Source organism: Rhinatrema bivittatum, chromosome 5 (genome assembly GCF_901001135.1).
Source record: "Rhinatrema bivittatum chromosome 5, aRhiBiv1.1, whole genome shotgun sequence".
In the NCBI taxonomy this organism is placed as follows: Eukaryota; Metazoa; Chordata; class Amphibia; order Gymnophiona; family Rhinatrematidae; genus Rhinatrema; species Rhinatrema bivittatum.
The window spans coordinates 236,775,463-236,797,500 of NC_042619.1; the positions used below are offsets into that span (position 1 = coordinate 236,775,463).

Here is a 22,038-nt window from a genome sequence, read left to right on the forward strand (position 1 = left end):
GCCAAATATTTAGGTACACCTCTGCTCCCCCTCATAATAATCCCTCCTCACTTGTATTATCCAGCAGCACTGAGGGGCACACAGCACTGATGATCCTCCTCCTCTCCACAAAAATTCCTTCTCCTATCTCACGTTAAACAGAAGCATACAGCACTGATGATCCTCCTCCCCACAATAATCCCTCCTCACTTGCATTACCCAGCGCTGAGGAGCACTCAGGCAGATGATCTTCCTCCTCCTCTTGAATTATGCAGCAGGACTGAAGTGTGCACCTCATCAACAGTCTTCCTCCCCACAGTAATCCCTTTTCCTATCTCACATTATGCAGCAACAACCAGCACACAGCACTGATGATCCTCCACCCCACAATTTCCCCCCCCCCTTTTTTTTCGTTAACCAGCAGCACTGAGGAGCACACAGCATTGATGATCCTTATTTATGTTTCAAACTCTTTTATTAAATTTTTCATTTTCAACCAATATAACAGCAAGGCTGACCCTGGTTTGTTCTGCACACAGAGTCAACCATAAGGACTAGATGATCCTTATTTGTACAAAATTTTTCCTCCTCTCACATTATGCAGCATCACTAAGCATACAACATTGATGACCCTCCTGCTCCTCATAGTATACAGCATTAATGATCCTCCGCCATACCACACTACACAGATATTCAGAGGGCTAGGCCAGCTCAGCTGTGCAGGTACTGGGAGGCTAGACACCGCTTCCATAGGATGGTTTCTGCTACAAATGTATTTCTCAGAGGAGTTTTCAAACCGTTTGACGCTCACAATCCTTGATATGTAGCCGTGTCATCTCCATTTCCTGACAGATACCGAGCGTGTGGTGCTATTCATTCTAAAGCCTTTCTAGGTTTGTCAGGGTGCACAGAGGTTTTTGTATGTGGGTCGCTGGTGGTTTGTTTTTGTTTTTTTGTTGTTTTTTTTTATTTTTTATTTATTGCATTTTCACCATTTACACAAATAAACCATTGTGATTGAAATGAAGGTTACATATTGATATAAATTTTTTAAAGAAAAATACAAAGCAATAATCAGCAATAACCATGTATATGTTAAGAAATATTGGGAGGATGGATAGAAAACTCTAAGGAGCGTAAACTTCAAGGTTAACATGAAAAAAGAAATTTAACGGTGGCCAATACCCAGCCTATACATTCCTAATGCACCCACTGCCATTTCCTATGTCGCAGTTAGTTGGTGAGAATCAATAAAGAAACGGAGTTGCGAGGGTTCAAAAAAAACATACACGGAGTCCAAATACTTGACTACGCATTTGCAAGGATAACGAAGGGTAAACTGTGAACAAATAACCATCGCTTCTTCTCTCATTTGGATGAATTTTTTTCTCCTTTCTTGTGTTGGCCTTGTAATATCAGGAAAAAGCCATAGTTTTAGGCCATAGAATAGTGCAGTCCTGTTACGAAAAAACATCCTCAGTACGTTGTTCTTTTCTGATAAGAAAGCGAAAGATACAAAAAGAGTTCCTCTTGTTGTAACTACATCCTCCACAGAGAGTTCCAGTACTTCTGAAATATTTAATTGGACTTGCTGTTAAGGGTCGCTGGTGTTTTTCTGGCCCTTTTTGTCCTGACGGGAGAAGAGAGCCTGCTGACGTGTTTTTAGTGCCTGGAATAATTTCTTTAACAAGTAAAATGCCCTAATTCTCCCTTTCTCTTCCCTAGGGAAAAGCTTCACCCTGACTATAACGGTTTTCACCAACCCTCCGCAAGTGGCCACGTACCACAGAGCCATCAAGATCACCGTGGATGGACCTCGGGAGCCGAGACGTAAGTACAGCAATTGCCGAAGGGTCACGGACGAGCTGGGAGTACAACCTTGTCCGGAGGTGGGAGCTCTGCCCAGCACCAGAAAGGAAGCCCGGCTCTTCATTAAAGCTCTGTTCTCTCTCCTCAGCTGTAGCTACCTCTCACCACGACAGGGGGTGGGGGGGGGTTCACCACAGAGTCCCACGGGCTTGGAGTCAGCAGGGTTTAGCAATGTGCATACGTTGAAAAGGAAATGGGGAAACTTTTTTTTAACAAAATTGCTCATTTTGTTTTTAAAATAAAATTAGAGAAAATGAACAAAACTTTTGTGTTTTGTTTAAAAAAAACAAACTCAAACCCCCAAAAAACCGGACATTGCCGCAAAGCCTGTCCAAATTTTTTTTTCTCCGTGGGGCAGGTGCGAGCCCCGGTGTCTCCCTGCCCCGCAGCTGCTGTTGCTGCAAATGGGGCCAGCAGACTGAGCGAGAAACTTACAATGGCGCTGACCTGGGTCTGCTGGCCCCATTTGCAACAGCAGCAGCAGCGACCAGGGATCGCTCCTGCCCCATGGACAAACTTTCAACAAAAGGATCTGTGGTGGGGGGGGGGGGGGGGGGAGTCGGAGAGGGATGAGGGGAGGATTAAGGGAGAGCCTGGGGGATGGGGGCATTAACCAAGCACCCAACAATATTTAAATGTGGTTTTTTTTTTTCATTTTTAAAAATTGTATTTATTTCTTTTAAAGAAATAAAAAGAAATTAAATGAAAGAAATACAAAAAAAACAATACAGGCAATGAGAAAAGTCTGCCTACCCCTGCTTGGGTTAAACCATGTCTTTTAGTCTAATGAGCCCCCTCTGGTGGTTAAAGAAGATAATCACAGCTTCCACTGCTTGGCCTGCAGCAGACCCTCTCACAGGCCTATACAGTAAAATTCGCGGCAGAGCTCGGCGAGCGCACAGGCCACTCTCCTGTCCGCGCGATTCAGTAAGAAAAAATATTCAAATTAGGGCCCATGGTAAAAAGAGGCGCTAGGGACACTAGCGCGTCCCTAGCGCCTCTTTTTTGACAGGAGCGTCGGCTGTCAGCGAGTTTGACAGCCGACGCTCAATTTTGCCGGCATCGGTTCTCAAACTCGCTGACAGCCACGGGTTCGGAAACCGGACGCCGGCAAAACTGAGTGTCCGGTTTTCGAGCCGCGGGCCGATTTTTTTTTTTTTTTTAAATTATTTTTAACTTTTGGGACCTCCGACTTAATATCGCCATGATATTAAGTCGGAGGGTGTACAGAAAAGCAGTTTTTACTGCTTTTAATACACTTTCCTGGTGCCGGCAGAAATTAACGCCTACCTTTGAGTAGGCGCTAATTTCTGAAAGTAAAATGTGCGGCTTGGCTGCACATTTTACTTACTGAATCACGTGGGAATAACTAATAGGGCCATCAACATGCATTTGCATGTTGTGGGTGCTATTAGTTTCGGGGGGGGGGGGGGGTGTTAGACGCGCGTTTTCGATGAATAAGGGGTAAAGCTAGCGCATCGAAAACGCGCGTCAAAACGCGGGTGAACAGTGCGCTCCACCGGAGCGCACTGTAGAGTATCGGCCTGTGTGTTAGTCCGTGCACTTAACTGCTCCTAGGCCCTGCTTGACTGTATGGGCAGAGTTTTAGCTCCTCCTGAAGCAGCTGGAAAAATCCCAGCTGTTCATTGAGACAGCCTGCACTAATGAACCAGAGCTTCAGAGAGAGAGGGTCTTACACTCCTACTGCAGTGGATTGAAATAGGAGAACTTCTAAGGCGGGGGAATGGTAATGTTTCCGGTCAAATGAGAATGTTCTGCCTACAGATTTGGTAATCGTGTCCAAGGGGCCAGAACATTATGTAAGTGATGTCTTGTTCAGGACTTAGAACAGTAGTCTCTCAAAATCGCAGCAACAATTCAGAATTGCAGTGTTTTGAAATAATACATGCGAGAGAGCCTGGAACACGTTTCACCTGACATCCTGTCAGGTTTCCTTTGAAAAGGATGCACAGGACTCGGTGCTGCAGTTCTGCCCAGGCATTGGCTTGGCAGTGAGCAGAACTGGTCACTCGTTTGTAGTGCCGGGAGATGCCCCAGAGTTTTGAGAGAAGAGTATAGTCTGTCCCCTCCCTTCTATAGTGCCAAACCATGAACACCTACTATGGAATACATTGATGGTCTTGATCCTAGTTCCCCATTGAGGTCCACATCTCAAAGGATCATGGCTGCCCCATCTTGCTGCTCTAGTTGGCAGCCTCAGCAGAGTAAGTGGGCTCAGAGATCCACCACTCCTCCCAACCTGTATCTTAAGTGGCAGCGTGGGTGCAGGAAGCCTCTGCTGCTCTTGCACCCGTTTCCAGGCCTTCATGGCCCGTCGGTGTCGCTGGCACTGTTGAACAAGAAGCCCCAGAGGTGGCGAGGGGGGGGGGGGTCCCCCCTCCCGGCTTTCAGATGCAAAATGTCATATTGCATTGACATGTGATACATGGGGGTAACCTGCACGGCGCGGCAGATGCTACTATGGGAAGCTTGCTGGGCAGCCTGGATGGACCATTGGTCCTTTCCTGCCGTTCCTTTCTATGCTTCTCTGAATGGTGTCGCGCTTTTATGCTGATGGCATCATGTCCAGTTTAATTTGGAGAGAGGGGTAAAAGAAAAACAGCTCATCAAACACTTCATGTTTAAAGGGAAACGTGTTGGCAGGCGGAAGTATGAAAAGCACTGAGCTGTGTGGAAAAAAAAAATAACACATGCTGGTCTGTTTCGGGGAATGGGTTGGCCTTCATCATTCTCCGTAACTCAAGAAAACAGTAATTGAAAGCTCCAGATGTACAGACAGAATTTCCTCTGCTGGACTAGCACCTTTACACACACTCAACCTTGCTGTTTTGATTAAAAAAAAAAAAAATGCGGGAAGTAGAGGATGAGAGGAGGTTTCCGTGGACAGCTCTACAGATTTCACGCCGCTGCCATTTGCGAAAAGCGGCCATGTGCTTGTACTCTGGGCTGCATGTGCTGTAGCCCTGTTTGCAGAGGCCGTGATGGATTTGCCCCAGTAATTCCATAATTCCGTTCAGTGCGTCGCCCGCACGGCGAGAGTTACGGGTTTCCTGCTGTAGGGCTGATGCCTCTCCCTCTGGACTGGAGGTTGCGATTCCCTCCTGAAGAGCCAATGTTCGTCCTCTCTGGAATGAATGTGGCAGTTTTTTGTTTTTTTTTGTTCACTTTACAGTTGTAGAAATATGTCATCCCCTATTTCAGAACAGTTTGGATCGATCCGGATTTTTACGGTGCACGTCCTCAAGTGAACCCTAACTAAGCTCGGTGAAAAATCTGGCCTGGCTCAAACTGCACTATGCCATGGCAGTCTTAAAACATTCCTTGGTTTTGGATGTGTTTCTCTGTTGCACTTGTTGTGCGAGTGTGGCTGAAATGCTTCGGTGCTATTCGGTGGAGTAGTGAATCAGTTTGCTTTTCAGTTGCTTGCCTTCACCCGTGGGTGCTTATGTGCATATTTATCAGCATCGGTGGGAGGCTTAGGGTTGTAGGCCATGTTACACTGCAGGTCCACTTCCTGCAGGACTGGGAACTCCGTTGCAGACGTACCATTTACGGAGTGACAGCAGGAAGGGCACGTTCAGGGGAAAGATGCAACTTTTACTTGTGTTGCATTCATTTGTCCCCTCTCGAGCCGCCCATGAAGGTAAGGTTATGTGTGGGCATAAGTCCTGGGGGCTTCCTTGAACTGTACCTTTAATTAATTTCTTTTAAACTCTCCTCCTGGCAAGGATGCCAGCGTTTTTCCAAATCCTTGTTTGTTGCCCTGATGTCAGCAACTTTGAAGGCATACCCTGATGATAAAAGGTGCAGTGCAGCAAGGGATCTGCGGGCTGCGCCCTATGCAGCCACTCTGGAGCAGCACAGTGCACTGACTGCAGTTGCCTCTTTCAACATCTTTTATACTCAACTACTGCAGAGAGAACATGGAATAGGAAGCACAGGGTGTGTGGGGGGGGGGGGGGGGGGGGGGGGAGGGTGTTCTTTTTCTCAGATCATGACCTGAAACCAACACGTCCATTTTATATTTCTTGATAGTGACTACTGCCACAGCAGGGCTGCTTGATCACGATTGTGCCTTGAAGGTCCTTCAGTTCAAGATTTGAACTTGTAATATTTCAGTTGTGCCTTTAGATCTGTACATGAATCTTTCTTTGCTTTCCACCTTGAACAGGATTTTGTTTGTCTATGATGAGGAAAGGTGTATTTTTATGGATGGTCTCTATCTCTGGAATAAAATACCCAGAGGGCCATCTGGAATCAGGATATATATATATATGCCTTTTAGACCCCAAATAAAAACCAGGCTTGTTAACATAACCTTTAGTGTTAAAAGATTTAGGGCCTTATTTTCCAATATCGCATTGGTAACGCATTAGGGGGCGTTACCAATGCAAATGAGGCTTCTTTCGTGCAGTGGGGAAACATCGTGTGCGGCGATGTTTTCGCGAATGGCGCTTTTTGGAGATAGTCCCAGACAGCCTGGAGAGAGAGAGAGAGAGTAGGCACTATAGTAAGTCTCTCTCTCTCTCTCTCTCTCTCTCTCTCTCTCTCTCTCTCTCTCTCTCTCCTTCTCTCTCTCTCCTCTCTCTCTCTCTCTCTCTCGCTCTCTCTCTCAACCCCCCCCCCCGTAGCGCAGTCCATACCTGAATACCAAATGACTAATTTGCATTCGCGAATCGCGTTAACAGCTGTTAACGCGATTCGCGAATTTATCGCACGCGGTAAAGTGCTTTGAAAATGAGGCCCTTAGTCTGTCTTTTTTTTGAGGGGGGGAGGGGATAGCTGTATGTACTTGGGTAGAGGGTTTTTTTTTTGTTTTTATTTATGCAATTTTAGAATACAAAATCAAGAAACATTTTTACAGATATTGTAATTTAAACAAGAAAATATTCTTAAAGTAGGTATTACAAAAAGTATCTGTATTTACGAAGAAAAATATTTATAAGGTAAACCTCGAGAAGTAAGGAAAGAAGAAAAAAAAAAAGCAGTTATAGGTAATCATGGACTAACCAATCAACAATTGAAACATAAGATTAATACCTAAATATTTCTATTTATTTGCCACAGTTACCTAGTCTAAGGACTCCTGGGCTAACGAACTCAGAAACATTCTTAATTGTGGGACCTCAAAAAAGATACTTTTCTGATTTTGATGCATTATCTCGCATCTACAAGGAAATTTCAAAATCATTTTCCCCCCCATTTTTTCAATTTCAACTTTTAAGGCAAGAAACTGCCTTCTCCTTAGTTGTGTTAATCTGGAGAGGTCTGGGTAGATCCAAATAGGGGCCCCATGAAATTTTTCTAGCCTTTTCCTCATGTAGAGGTGAAAAATAGCATCTCTGTCAGTTGCAAACACAAATGTTATATGCAAAGTTGCCCTAGTAGTAATAATAGTTTCTGCAGTAGATTCTAAAACTGCGGTAAGATTTAATTGGTGCTCCTCTGGTTTATCATCCACAGTTATTTTGTTTCCTTTAGGTGAAATATAATATATTTTAGAGATAGGTGGAAGAGATTCTTGAGGCATCTGTAAGATATAAGTGAGATACTCTTTGAACATTTCCAACGGGGAAATTAAATCCTGTTTAGGAAAGTTCAAAACTCTCAAGTTGAGATATTTCAAGGTGTTTTCAGTTGCTTCAAGTCTCTTATCGTAAAGTATCTCCGTTTTTGTGAACCTTTGATAGCAGCTTCCCATCTTATTTACTCTTTCTTCTAGTTGTTTCTTTTCACCTTCTATTTTTATCACAGCAGACTCAATATTGGTAACACGTTGATTAGCTACTTCTGTTATGTTTGTTAATTTAACAATTGCTAATTCAAGTGCTTTAATGGCTGACCAGATGGAGTCCATTGTAATTTCCACAGGTTTCTCTAACTGCAAAGATGTATCACCTAGAATGCTAAATTGTTGTTGCCTTTCCTTAGACAAGGCTCCTTCTCCAATCTTTTCTTTAGAAGAATTGGGTGGTGTTTAATATACAGTGAAGCTTGGGGTTTTGCTAGCTTAATTTATTCTGATTACGGTTATATTGTTTAATTATTCCATTTGTATTTTGGATGATGTGGCAGATTTTATGGGGCTCTTGGTATTTTGTCACTAATGTAATTTATTTTTAGGTTTTACATATGGGGCTTGTAATGCCACTTTGATTTTATTTGGAACTGCAGCTTATAAGTAAATTGACATTGACATTTCGGTGGAGTGGCCGTCGTCTGAGGTCGGCTGCTCCCGAAGACCATCCTGATTTATTTAGTTTTCTGACTGAATGCAATTACTGCGCAGAACGACTGCACGCAGGCAACGTGAAGGGGGCTGCATTTAAGGAGGGGATGTTGTCCCGATAGGCCCTGCTTCCTTAAGTGCCTCCTCGCTGTTAACCCAGTCATTCCAACATAGCAGTCGGGCATGGGCATCTGCGTTCAGCACGGCTGCTGGAAGCTGGTAGAGTCTGATGTCAGACTGACAGCCCCACGTGTGCCCGGTTGCTTAGCGTACTGTTGGAGATGGATCCATTCAGACCAGTAACCCATGGAGGGGCCAAGTCTACAGCTTCTTTTGCATTGGCAGTGTGGGCCTGCAAAATTTGCCAAACTTTCAAGATTGTTGTCTGCTAAATTAAAAAAAAATGTTCATTGCAGAAAGCCCACAAAGTGGGGGAAAAAAGCACCTGGCCAGTGCTGTAAAAACGGAAACATCGTGCAGGCTTTCAGTCGTTAATCTGCTCACCCAAATGGGACGCCCCCCTTAGATCCAGTTAGCGGGGAGAGGGGTGGATTTAAGCAGTACTGGGCATGTTTCAGGCAGGTTAAAGCACCTTTTGTCGGGATCGTCTGTACGTACACATAGATTGGGGTCCTCTCTTTGGGATGGACCTGGCCAAAATGTGGTACGAGTCTCTTACCTCGCTTCCGGCTTTCCTGGCAAACTTCAGCCAGATCCATGCGTGGTAGAAGTACCAGGGGTGGGGAAGGGGATATGCCTGACATCGTAGTAGTGGCCATGTACCTGTGTGCTATGATGCAGGCCTCCATTTTTTGTATGGGAGCAAAACGATTGCTTTTTTAAAAAAAATAATTCTCTTGTAATGGATAAAGTGAGGTCAGTATTTAGAGGTGTCTTTCAGACTAAATCAAAGCCTTTGAAAATTGACCACACTAATTGGCTACATTTAGGGGCAGATTTTAAAAGCCCTGCGCGCGTAAATCCAGCCAGATTTACGCGCGCAGGGGACTTGCGCGCCTATGTTGCATAGGCCGCCGGTGCGCGCAAAGCTCCGGGACATGTGTAAGTCCCGGGGCTTTGCTTGTGGTGGCGTGTCAGCGTGGCATGGTGCGGCATTCGGGGGTGTTCCGGGGGCGTGGTGCTGGCCCGGGGGCATGGCCGAGGCCTCCGAACCAGCCCCCGGGCCGGGGAATGGCGCACCGGCAGGTGGCTGGCACGCGCAAGTTACACCTGCCTTGGGCAGGCGTAACTTTCTGAACAAAGGTGGGGGGGGATTTAGTTAGGGCTGGGGGGTGGGTTAGGTAGGAGAAGGGAAGGTGGGGGGCAGGGGGCTGGAAAAAAATTCCCTCCGAGGCCGCTCCGATTTCGGAGCGGCCTCGGAGGGAACTGAGGCAGGCTGCTCGGTTTGGCGCTTGCGGCAGCGTGCGCATGTTATAAAATCGTGCGTAGATTTGTTCGCGCCGGGTTGCGCGAACAAATCTACGCCCGCACATAACTTTAAAAATCTACTTCTTAGTTTTTTACTAGCTGGATAGATTTAGTCAGTCAAATTCTGGGTGGGCTTAGGGGCAGAATCAGGGAAGGGATAGAAAGGGCCCGGCACTGATTTTCAGCAGGAGATGCCTAACTTGCTCAGCCAGATCTAAACGCCCCAAGAGCAGGCCTAAATTTGGCTGATCCCATCCCTGCCTCCAAAATTTAAATACTGTGCAGGGCCAACAGCCCCTGCAAGATCTACCATCCCTACTGCCCCCCCCCCCCCCCAGATATTAGGGGAAAAAAAGCTTCTACTCTGGTCGGCTTGGCTTGAGGAATTCGGGGGAATTCAAAATGCCATGACAGAGACATTCTGTGCGCACTGCCTCTGCAGCAGTCCCTACCCCCATCCCTCTCCATGGCCCAAGAAAAATCAAAGATGATCCCCCCCCCTCCCCAAGCACTACCTCCGAGCCATCAGGCCAGCCCATGTGCGTCACACCCTGGGTGTGGCAGTGCCCACTCATTTAACCAGGAAGAAAACTTGGGTATAATATTTAAGGAAGGAGTCCACAAAGTCAAGCGGTCCGAGCTGGGCATCCAGTGGCATGAAAAGTAGACGACAAAGGTGCCCTCCTTCCGCTTTATAAGGTCTTCATCAGGCCCTGCTTTCCTCGGCACAGCCTTCAAAGCAAATTGGGCACGTCTGGGGAGCAGTGCATAGAACGGTGTGATTCTAGAGAACTGGACCGACCCAGGAGCTTTAGAACTGGCAAGACAGCCAGAGTGGGTTTTGGGGGTAGTTTTTGGGTTTTTTTTTAAATTTTGATTCCCCACTGAGAGTAATTAACCATTTAGAGCAGCTTTTTCCACCCCTCTCCTGAAGACGCACCCATCCAGTGGGGTTTTCAGGATATCCACAATGAATACGCATGAGAGAGACCTGCAGTTGCTGCCTCCACCTTATGCAAATCTGTTTCGTGCATATTCATTGTGGATATCCTGAAAATCTGACTGGATGGGCGTGTCCTGAGGAGAGGGTTGAAACCCCCCCAGTCTTTTGTTCTTTGTAAATGTTTACAAAGCAGAGCATTTTGGACACCGAGACCGGAGGATTCCAGTAGAGACCGAACACCGAACAGAAGGCTGTGTTCCTCCCCACCGGTCACCCTCTACTGACACACACACACACACAGCGCTCTTGTACAATATTGTTTCTCTTACTAATTCTTGATGTAATAAGAAGTGCAGTAACCTGCAAAGAATCCAGATTTTCTCCAGGACCAATCTGGCAGCTAAATCTCGGTGCTCTTTACTGATGGGGTGAAGTCCGACCATTTATAAAGCAGGGACTTTCGGTAAATGTTTGTGGTGGCCCTGCGGTGAGAACATTACCCAGTAACACCAAATGGCCAGTGCAAGAGGCAGGCAGCAAATCCACAGCTTAATTCAGTCAGATAAAAATCAGAACAGGCCCCTCCCTGTTCTATTTCCCCTGAGAGAAATGATGATTAAAAAAAAAAAGTCCCCACACATTTCCCAGCCAAGATTGCTTCCTTGTTTTGCTTTGAAAGAATAAAAGTTGAATTTTCAAGCATTCTTCTCTGGCTCTGCTGACTGTCGGAGAAGGTTTAGAGGAGAAGCTGGTCCGGAGCTGCTCTGGTGCAGAGGGAGATGCCTTGTTGACATTTTTTTTATCGCAGTCCTGCCTGCTGTGCTCCTATGTATCTGCAATCTCTAGGAGGATCAGTATATGTGGGAACGGAGTTGCACTTTTTGAGGGTGCCTCACAAAGGCCGGGCTGGGCACAGCGCTGCTTTGTCCCTGCCGCGTCCAAATTTCAAAGGGGACTGGAATCTTGGATTTACACTTGGAGGGCTGTGGCCTTGTGCCTGTTGCGTGGCATTCACTGCACTTCGGTGTCACGCTGGCCAGAGAGAGAAAGGGAAACTGCCACGGGACTGCCAGTGCAGCAATCCTAGCTAGCAATACAACCAGTGGATTTCAGTAAAGTTTTTGATACAGTTACGCATGGGGAGGCCCACGAACAAAGTGAAACGCCTGGGAATGGGCCCCAAGGTGGTGGAATGGATCAGAAACAGAGCCGATCCTTCCATTAGGCAAACTAGGCAGTTGCCTAGAGCGCCAAAGTTTTGGGGATGGCAGAATCCCACCAGCACAAGGCCCAGATGGAGAGAGCCAATACTGCCAAAAGAAGGGAGTGCTGTGCTGGAGCTGCCACCATTAGTTAGGAGAGGGGCGGGGTGGCACGATCGAATGTTCACCTAGGGTCCCAAATCCTCTTGCACCTGTTCTGAGGAGGGAAGAGTGATAAGTGGAGTGCCTCAAGGGTCTGTTTTAGGACTTGTTCTGTTCAATATCTGTATGAGCAATATTGCAGAAGGGCTAGAAGGAAACGTTTGTCTTTTTTTTGCGGATGACACTAAGATCTGCAACAGATACACCTGAAGGAGTAGAGAGACTGAAAAGCAATCTAAGAAAGCTTGAGGAGCCGCTGAAGGTTTGGCAGTTGAGATTAGATGTGAAGAAGTGCAGAGTCGCCGTTTTGGGGTGGAGAAATCCAAAGGAGCTGTACGGGATGGGAGGCAAACATCTGATGTGCATGGACTGGGAGAGCCATCTCGGGGTGATAGTATCTGATGATCGAAGGTGGCAAAGCAGTGTGACATGGCTAGAGAGATGCTGGGCTGCATAGAGGCTTAACCAGCAGGAAAAAGGATGACGTAATACCCCAGTACAGATCAATGGTGAGGCCTCATCAGGAGTACCATGTCCAGTCCTGGACAGGGCCGGTGCAAGGGGACTATGAGCCCTAGGCACCTTCTGCCTCGTGTCCGCACCACCCCCTTTAGGGAGCACACTAGGCCCAGGCCTACTTCACCCAGTGCTTCCACCGGCCTTGGTTCTGGAGACCATATCTCAAAAATGATAGAGACAGAAAGGAAGCAGTCCAGAGAGAGGCAACCAAAATGGTGTGGGGGGTCTGCAGCAAAAGAGTTATGAGATGAGATTGAAGGAGAGGAGAGGAGAAACAGGAGTGATTATGATACAGACTTTTAAATACCATGAAAGGTATTAATAATGCACAGGAATCAAACCTTTTTCAATGAAAAGAAAACTGTAGAACAAGGGGTCATAATATGAAGCTCCAAGAGGTCAAGTCAGGAAATATTTCTTCACGGAAAGGGGTGGTGGATTCATGGATTCATGCCCTCCAAGAGGAGGGAGGAGGTGAGGACAGTAAGGGAATTCAAACGGGCAGGGGATAAACACAGAGGATTCCTAGTGGCTGCATGATGGAGATGAAGAAAATGAAAACCTGGGTTGACTGTGGTAACCTGCACAGAGCAATAAAATAAAAAATGATGATAAAAAAAATTTGCTGAGCAGCCTGGATGGACCACTTGGATCTTTTCCTGCCAACATTTACTATGTTATGTGTATATAGTTGCGTATGAAAGAGAGAGTGAAAGAGCATATGTCTGTATGTGTAGATTATTGAGTATGTGAGAGAGAGCCTAGGAGCGTGTGTGTATGTATATGATTGAGCATGCAAGAGAGATCGAGTGAGCATGTGTGTATAGTTGAGCATGAGAGAGAGCGTGAAAGAGCATATCTCTGTATGTGTAGATTATTGAGTATGTGAGAGAGAGCCTAGGAGCGTGTGTGTATGTATATGATTGAGCATGCGAGAGAGATCAAGAGACCATGTGTGTATAGTTGAGCATGAGAGAGTGAACAAGTGTGTGTGTATATTAAGCATGTGAGAGAGAGAGCATAGGAGCATGTATGTGTGTATATGATTGAGAATGTGAGAAAGCGTGACTCAGCATGTGTGAGAGAAAGCATGGAGAAAATCTGTACACACAAACCCCCTTCCCTCTCCCTGCTAATCCATGACAATCTCAGGGTATCTGGAAATCAAAACTTCCCAGGGATGGGCAACAGGGGATTTTTTTTTTAATCCTTACAAGTTTTAATTACTGGGTATTATTTGATATATCGGCTGTTTTGAAATATTTTATTGGCATTTAGAAAAGTTTCATATGAGTTTTTAATTACTGAATGTTCTATTTGGCAGTTTTTTGAAATATTTATTTTTATTAGTATGGTTTTACTATTATGCTTTATATTTCTTGATTTTATTGGTTGATGTTTTATGAGGAATTGTGATGTTTCTGTTTTTCCATAGTTGCAACTGTATACAGTCTGCCTTGTTGTGGTTTCCAGTTTAGTTTTTGTCTGCATGTTTCTATTTACACTTTATAATCTCTTTATTCAGTATTTGGTGAAGGTCTGTTTGTTTGTGTCCTGCATATGTGAGCAAAGGTGAGGTATTCTGTTAACTGTGTAGTTTCTCTGTAGCAGCCTGGCTTGTTCTATTTAATTAATAGGAGATGTATTGGTGTTTCAGGGCCTGGTGTAATATTTGCAATGTTGCCTTTTTCTTAGGTAGAGTTGTTACTGTTTGAGTGCTGGCAGTGAGTGCTGTTTTCGTATGGGAGGTTCATTATATTCTAATTCTGTTTACTCATGGCTTTCTGAGGGCCGAGCCCACACTCAACAGGCTTTACCATAGGCCTAAGAACATATGGGTTCCAAGTGCCTGTTTTTTAATTTTTTACAGGGTTTCTGGTTGGCACCACAGCAGTGCGTGTTGTAAGCGGTGTTTTTACCTCAGAATGTCCTTTTTCATGTAAATCTGGTATTATAAATGTATAATTTTAAATTGTGTGTGGAGAGGGGGTGACACCTAGAGGTTGGATTGGGGAGCCCCCAGCCCGGAACTGATGCTGCAATGAGTGGAGTAAATACATTTGAGAAGGGAAAATAAGATTCCCAGGCAGTTGTGCATTAAGGCTCCTGGCGCCAGGATCTCAATACTGGTTCCGACTGAGCTGGAGGCCCAAAGGAGCAGAAGGACACTGCTGGGTCACAATTAAAATCAAAGCCCCCCTCCATTTATTTATTTAGAACATTTTTATACCGACATTCGTAGACACATCACATCGGTTTACAGATCAATGGGGATAAACCAAAAGATGAGAAATTGATTTATAAAGTTACAATTAATAAGGGGTCAAACGAACAAGTAGGGAGTATTAGAGGGTCGAGCGGACCTAGGTAATGAGAGTAGCAGATAGTATAACCAATAAATAGAGGTAGATCGTTTAACGTAACTAGATAGTTTAACCAATAGATAGAAGTGGGCTTGAAGAGGGTAGGGGAGAAGTAGCTCTTGAAGGACTGAGCCACAGGGTGAGGGGGGGAGGGATGTAACAGAACCTCCCAGCTCGTGGTGTCGTGTGTTGTGCACTTTTTCACTTGGCCACAGGGGCCAAATGGCCCGACCACAGCTCTGAAAGAAGCAGACATGGAGAGAGAGAGAGAAAGAGGAAGAAGAGGCCAAAAGGGGCAAATCATGGAAAGAGAGACATAGAAGGAGATGATTAGAGCACATAGGAGCTGGAAGGAGACAGGGAGAAAGTGTGGAGCTTCTACGGCCTGCCGTCTGAGGAAGGCCAAATCATACCAGGCAGGAGGAGCAGCAAAGGGAAAAGATGGCAGAACGCTCAGAATGAAGCGTGGGGTTTGCATAAGGTTTGGTGGGTTTTTGAGTTCCTGTGGCATGGGCGTGGGGCATTAGAAAACTGATCCTTGGGCAATAACCTTAATGCACAAACTAACCAAGGAAGAAGGCTGGGGGCTGGAGGGGGGGGGGGGGGGGGTCAGAGGTCAGCCCTTATTGACTGGGTCAGCGTTGTGACTAAAGGAGCCTGCCTCCCTCCCCTTTTATCACCTAAGCCACAAACAGGTCGGGTTGACCACAGAACTTCCCTGTTGAAATTTAATAACTGTTTGGCTGACTCTGGCCTCCTAGCAGGAGGAAGCCAAAGATAACACGATAAAGAACAGGCTGCCTTCTGTGTGGGTTTGGAACGATCTCCAAGTCCCCGTGGTCACAGTAGCTGCACTGTGCTCCGTGTCTCTGCCAAAGTGATGCCGGGCTGCTGGGCGTGAGCGTGAATCCCCCCCCCCCCCCCCCCCCCCCCCCAAGTGCTGCAGGCCCACAGTTTCCATACACTGGACCGGCTGTTAGACCACAACATCAAACATCAGCTTGCTCCATTAACAGTCTGCGCTCCTTAGTGAAGCCAGAACGGTGACTCTCGCATCCTTATTTAAGATTGCCCTCGAATGCTGTAGTGTAGGGTGCATAGGGAGAGGCACGGTCAGCGGGAGAAAGGAGAATGATACAGGTCAGCGGTGAGAATTCATCTGGAATATTGTCTATTTGTGGAGGCCATACCTCTGAAAAGATGTAGGTATTAGAGCAGAAGCGGTGCAGAGAGGCAACCAAAAGCCCTTACGAGATGAGCCTTGAGTATCTATACCGAAAGAGGAAGGGGAGGTTTTATGAGAGACATTCAGATACCTCAAAGACATAAATAATGCACACGGAGCAAACCTTTTTTTTTTTCCCCCAGTAGATAAGATCTTGCAGAACAAGAGTTGGATCGGAAAGCTTCACGGAAATAGGATGGTGATGAATGGAATGGCCCTCCAGAGGGAGGAGCTGGAGGCAATGATAGTGGCAGAATTCTAGAGCAAAAGGATAAAACAGAGAAGAAAGCCTGAGATCAACCGGAGTCTACGGCACACAACAAGAGACAGTCTGGGCGGATCCTTATCTGCTGTCTCATTCTGTGTTTTCAGGAGAATGACAAACATCCCCAGCATATACAGGCCCTTCTCTCTCTCTCTCTTCTTTTCTGTCTTCCCCCCATCTGGTTACAGAACATCCCGTTCTGAACAGGGACCCAGGTCACACCTTCTACAGAGCCCTGTACCAGCTGCTTATCAGGACTTTTATTCCTTGGAACAAAACACCCACACAGATAAGGCACGGTAGCACTCCCCAGTCCGGTCATAAAATACCTTCTTTCCGTAGTTGTGGGTGTCGGGACAGGAGGAGTCGCATCAAGAGCCTTCTCAGGGAGTGCCCCCATGCGCTGTGCCGAGCCTTCCTGCACACAGCTGGTCCTCGGGGGGGGCAGGGGGGGGGGGGGTGTGCATTTCTGTTCTTGTTTCTGGGAGGTGCATGGAATGCCCCAGCCCTGGCTTGGATTTTGCTGCTGCTGCTGCTTCCTTTGCTGGAAAATGCCAGCCTTGGGTCTTCCGATGAGTCAGTTCAGGCATTTTTCCGGGCAAATGAATCCCCGATGTGCTATGGGGGGGGGGGGGGGGGCTGCAGAAGGAGTTTGATTTGAGTGGTACAAGTTTTCTTTCATTCTCTGTGAACGTAAGCAGCTCCAGCTTTCGGCCTCGGTCCAGCAAGAGCAGCCCTAGTAGGTCAGCAGACTATCCCCATGAAAACCCAAAATCAGCTGTTTTGAATGAAAAGGATCATGCCTGCTCTCTTATCAGAATTTGCTACTGCATGGAGTGATAAGTTAAACAGAAGTTCTGTCTTGGGTCTAAGCAGTCTGATTGGTTGACCTATAGGGCACTCTGGTATCTCTGTGAGCTCGCAGTGCAGGAGTTTGGGCCTTTTTATTTTATTAATGTGTAGATGGCTTTTCTCATATGCATAAAATGAATTTTGTGTGTTAACCTGTGTTTCTGTGGTCAGTAAAGTATTTTTGCTTGAGTATCACTGAGTGTCAGTGTTTGCATTCTGCATGAGTAGTTTGCAGCCGTGAAGAAGATGCTCAGGAGACGTGTTTATAGAGGGGTTTTTTTTTGTTTGTTTGTTTTTTGGAGCACTGATTTGGAATGCAGCGATGGAACAGACGTGCTCTAGTCAGTCGGAGTTGGATGCTTTCAAAGTGGTCAGCAAGGTCGCCGAGGTGCTCTGACGGCTGCTAGGGTCCAAAACCAGAAGAGCCACATCAGCTGTGAGCTGTGGGTGATATTGAAGGTGGCGCATACTCTGTTTGCACAGTAAGATCTCGGCCTTTCTTGGTAGGCTGCTGCATTGTAATTAGCTCACTGTCTCTTCTGGCCTTCGTCAGCACCGGCGGAGGAACTGTGAAATAAGAGGTAACCGTTGAGGTGAGGGAACAGAGCAAGAAACACGTTTTTTGGTGTTACCAGTTGCGGCTTGTTGCCTATCAAACCAGGCTTCTCCTAAAGCATTAGCTGCCCACGGAGCACCGTTCTTAGAAAGACGAATCACTGGGGCACTGTAGGGCCCCCCTGACCTCTGCCTCCTGTGCAGCAGGGGAATAGGGAGGGGAGGCCTGGGGAGGGAGTTTCCCCACTTTATGTACCTTGCCTGGCTGGATTTGGCCTCTGGGTTGAGCATTTGCTGGGTTTTTCCGTGTTTGCAAACCTATTATTTTCTGCATGCCTCTCTGGTGCTCCGGCCCTAACCCATGCCTGGAGGGGGTTCTGAGGGCAGGCGGTGTGTGTGTGGGAGGAAGCTCAGTACAAAAGCGGCGAGCTGGCTCTTGGCATGGTGCACTTGGAGGAAGGAGCTGTCTGTAATCCTTGGCTGGGATTCCTTTACATGTTAAAGCAATAAGGAGGGGATGTTAGGCGGCTGCAAGTTGATGTTCATCAGATAATGTGCTAAAAACAGCTTAGGTCTGGGTACTCCTCTCATCACTGCTTGAAGTGGTGAAATGATAGGACTTCTGTCTGTACAACAGAAGCGATTCCCTGTACCATGCAGTGTAATAATGAGCCGTGACTCCCCCCCATCGCTGCAGGCCTCTGTATAACGGTGTATTCTTGTACGGCGTCATTGACTCTCTGCAGGCCTCTGTATAACGGTGTATTCTTGTACGGCGTCATTGACTCTCTGCAGGCCTCTGTATAACGGTGTATTCTTGTACGGCGTCATTGACTCTCTGCAGGCCTCTGTATAACGGTGTATTCTTGTACGGCGTCATTGACTCTCTGCAGGCCTCTGTATAACGGTGTATTCTTGTACGGCGTCATTGACTCTCTGCAGGCCTCTGTATAACGGTGTATTCTTGTACGGCGTCATTGACTCTCTGCAGGCCTCTGTATAACGGTGTATTCTTGTACGGCGTCATTGACTCTCTGCAGGCCTCTGTATAACGGTGTATTCTTGTACGGCGTCATTGACTCTCTGCAGGCCTCTGTATAACGGTGTATTCTTGTACGGTGTCATTGACTCTCTGCAGGCCTCTGTAATTGTGAGGCCAATATTTAAAAAAAATCCAGGTGCCTAATTCTTTAGGAGTTAGACACCCAGCTCTGTCAAATTAAAAATGTTCCCTAAATGAGCTCTTAAATTTAGGCGCCCATATTTACTTGGCGTCTTAAATTTAGATTCCCTAAAAGTGTGCAGGAGCATTGGAGGAATGATTAGCTCCAGGCACCTAACTTAGGGACACAGTTAGGCACTCTTCATTTTTTTTTTTTTTTTAAATATTTGCCTCTTTGGGAAGTATTCTTGTATGTTGTAGCTCTCAGTGTTGTCTGCTAAAGCAGCCATTCCTTATGGAGATATTTCTTTATCACTAATAAAGAATTGTGATTTGTCAGAAAGCATCATGTGACTGTATGTCAAAATTCTTTGCATGGTATAAGCATCATGAGGCACCAGCCAATGGGAAAGCAGCATTGAAAATGCTTGACATGGTAGCTGTTTCTAACCTTGGTGAATCTAATTAGAACAGTTGTATAAACACCTCTAAAAGTGAAAGTTTATATTTTACAAGCAAGGTGTATGTTACTGGTTTAAAAAAAAAAAGAAATCAAAACATTTTGAGTTGGAATTGCTGTTCTGTCTTCACAATGTACCTGATAAGTTTCTCTTATTGCACTGCCATCCTGTGTCCTGTTGTAATATTTATTGGCTTAGTTCTAATACAGGACATAAGACCTTTGCTCAAATAATTCATTAGAGCTGCTGTTTAATTGTTCTGAATTGCCTGTTCTGCCTTTTCTTTCTCATTATATTTCTCCCTGGGATAGTTTAGTGCTTGGTGGGATTTTCAGTTGAAAAAGGCTTTCAGCTAGCCAGCTGCACTTTATCCTTTATCCACAAACTCCTGAGAAAGGCATAGTTTCCTCCCACGTTTGTAGTTTGAGCTCCCAGCTTCTATCATAGTTTACTTCATTTAAACTCAGTTGAACATCAGAGAAACTCATTACAGCTGTGGTAGTTCCAGAATTTGTGCAGTTACTCTTGACTCCAGTTCTGCCTAGTGAGGGTTATGTTGTCATTGTTCTAATACAACGTTTTGGAAGTTAAGTACCGAGTCCATCTGAGCTGAAGCTGGTTCACAAGGTCCTAGCAGCACAAGCAAGGTCAAACATGTTTGCGAAGGCAGCATAATTGCTAAGGATTTTCTCACATTCTGGGGTCTGTGGAGGAAAATCCTTGATGAATCTGGCCCTTTATAAGGGTCATTTTGACTATCTGCATCTGCAGGTAATTTTTTCAGCCACAGACTATAGCCTGGACCTTTGTGCACAAGTCTGCTTTGAAAATTCGCGCGTCTGCCAGGCATAGACATGGACACTTGCACAAAGTTGAACTGTAATTATGTGTAAATTCACATGTCCATTTTAAAAAATTAGGTATAAGTATGTAAATCTTTTTCTACTCCCAGCCCCGCTCCCCCGGGAATGCCTACCTCAACTGTGGGGAAAAGTACTTGTAAAATTGGATTTTTTGCGTACTTTTTCATGCAGAGCCTCTGGGTTGATTTTCTTAGCATGATTTACGTATATAAGCAAGGGTTTTCTGCACATAAATCAAGCCTTCTAAGTGTAATAACATATCTAAGGTTGCTCAAGGATTACAGATCTTACATGCCTGAATTGTGCATCAAAATCCTAGTAATGAACAAAAATTATGTATTATTACCTGCAGACCTGATGGCCAAGAAAAAGGTACAGGGGAAAAAATCCACTGAGATTCTCCACAAGAAATAGGATTATGGCCCAAATCCCAGATGGACAATTGCTGTAACCTCTGTCTGATGTTGGTCAATATTTATTACACAAAGATGGCTGTTGCCATTTTTAATGTAGTGGGGTCATTTTGGGACTTGTTTTGTTTGTTTGTTTGTTTTTAGTTTATTTTTTCTTAGTGCATTTCAGAAATTTGAAAAGTGCTATTAATTTCTGTGTGGCTGGCTGTCCATCTGTCTGTCACTGGAGCTGTCCAGTTCAATGGTGCTGAACAGCAATGAAATTCGCTTGAGTAAACCTGTAAGTTGATTGGTCACTTTTGTTTTTTCTTAAGTCGTAGCTTCCAGTTTAGGTCAGAGAAAGAGCTGTTTCATTAGCTGGACTGAAATTATGAAACACCTTACCTGTTGAGCTTAGACTCCAGAAGGATTTGAAATTTTTTAAAAAGCATTGAAAACATGGCTTTTTGAACAAGTGTACGGAACAGATGTCAGCCAGTAATTTTATTTTTTTTTTAATTTTATTTCAATGCTATTCAATGTAATCTGCTAATTAATTGATTTTCAATTATTTTATTTAATTATTCTTGTCAATTCTTTAAATTTACTTTTATTTCTTTGATTTGCTTAACTAATTCTTTTAATTACTATTATTATGATTGTATTTTCTTTATGTTTTATTGATTATATACAGAAATTGTGAACCGTTGTGAAGGTAAATACCAAACATCGGTATATAAAACTGAATAAATGCAGCTTATGTGTATCTGTACAGTGCTGGGTACACCTTGTAGCACTATATAGATGTCTAGTAGTAGTAGTAGTAAGCAAAGGGTTAAGCAAGCTATCTAGCAAATGCTACTTGTGGTCAGAGAAAAGGGAATTCTGCTGGAACAGCAGGCTACATCTTCCTCTCCATGATATAAGTGACATTTATCTTTGAGGGAAACTTTCCAAATGTGTGGCCTGTAGATACTTTTTACCTGCAGACTCTGTCCATTTTCAGAGGGAGAACGTTTCTCCATGAAAGTCAGGTCAGGAAAAATTCACACCCAGACCTGGACCTGCTATTTGTTTGGGTATTTTTTTTTTTTCCCCAGCAAAATTCTGCACAGACCTGAGCATAAGCCTCAACCCCTCCTTGACTCCACCCCCGCCCAGGGATGCTTCCTTTTTCTGCATGGGAAACTGTGTGTGTACTGGCGCTACGTGCGTGCTCTTGTGCACGGAGACGGAGAGCAATTTTCAAAGAACCTGTTGGTGCGCAGAAAATACTGTTTTACTCAAGGAGAAATTCCTTGGAAAATGACCCTCTTTGGGGGCAGGGGTGGGGTAATTTTGTAGCGTTGCACGTAAGTTGCACCAGTTTTCCCAGCTAAACTACACAAGCGCAATTTCACCTCTGTTGTGTCTGTGAGGGTTTTTTCCAAGAGAATTTGCGTGCATACGTTTTAGAATAAAAAAAAATATATATATATGCCTGCAAATCCCTGCCCCCACCCTGAGTTCACCCCCGGAACGCCTCTTCCCTGTGCGTGGATAAGTAAG

The 22,038-nt window shown here is 45.4% G+C and overlaps 1 protein-coding gene across 3 annotated transcripts in view; it reads left to right on the forward strand.

The window, feature by feature from the left end:
• RUNX1 (RUNX family transcription factor 1) overlaps positions 1 to 22,038 on the forward strand; it is a 210,509-nt gene that overhangs the window by 128,591 nt on the left and 59,880 nt on the right. For all 3 annotated transcript variants that reach the window (XM_029603520.1, XM_029603519.1, XM_029603521.1), the window contains one exon: positions 1,705 to 1,809. In XM_029603520.1, coding sequence (XP_029459380.1) covers positions 1,705 to 1,809 — 105 coding nt within the window. The remainder of the gene's footprint in view (positions 1 to 1,704; positions 1,810 to 22,038) is intronic.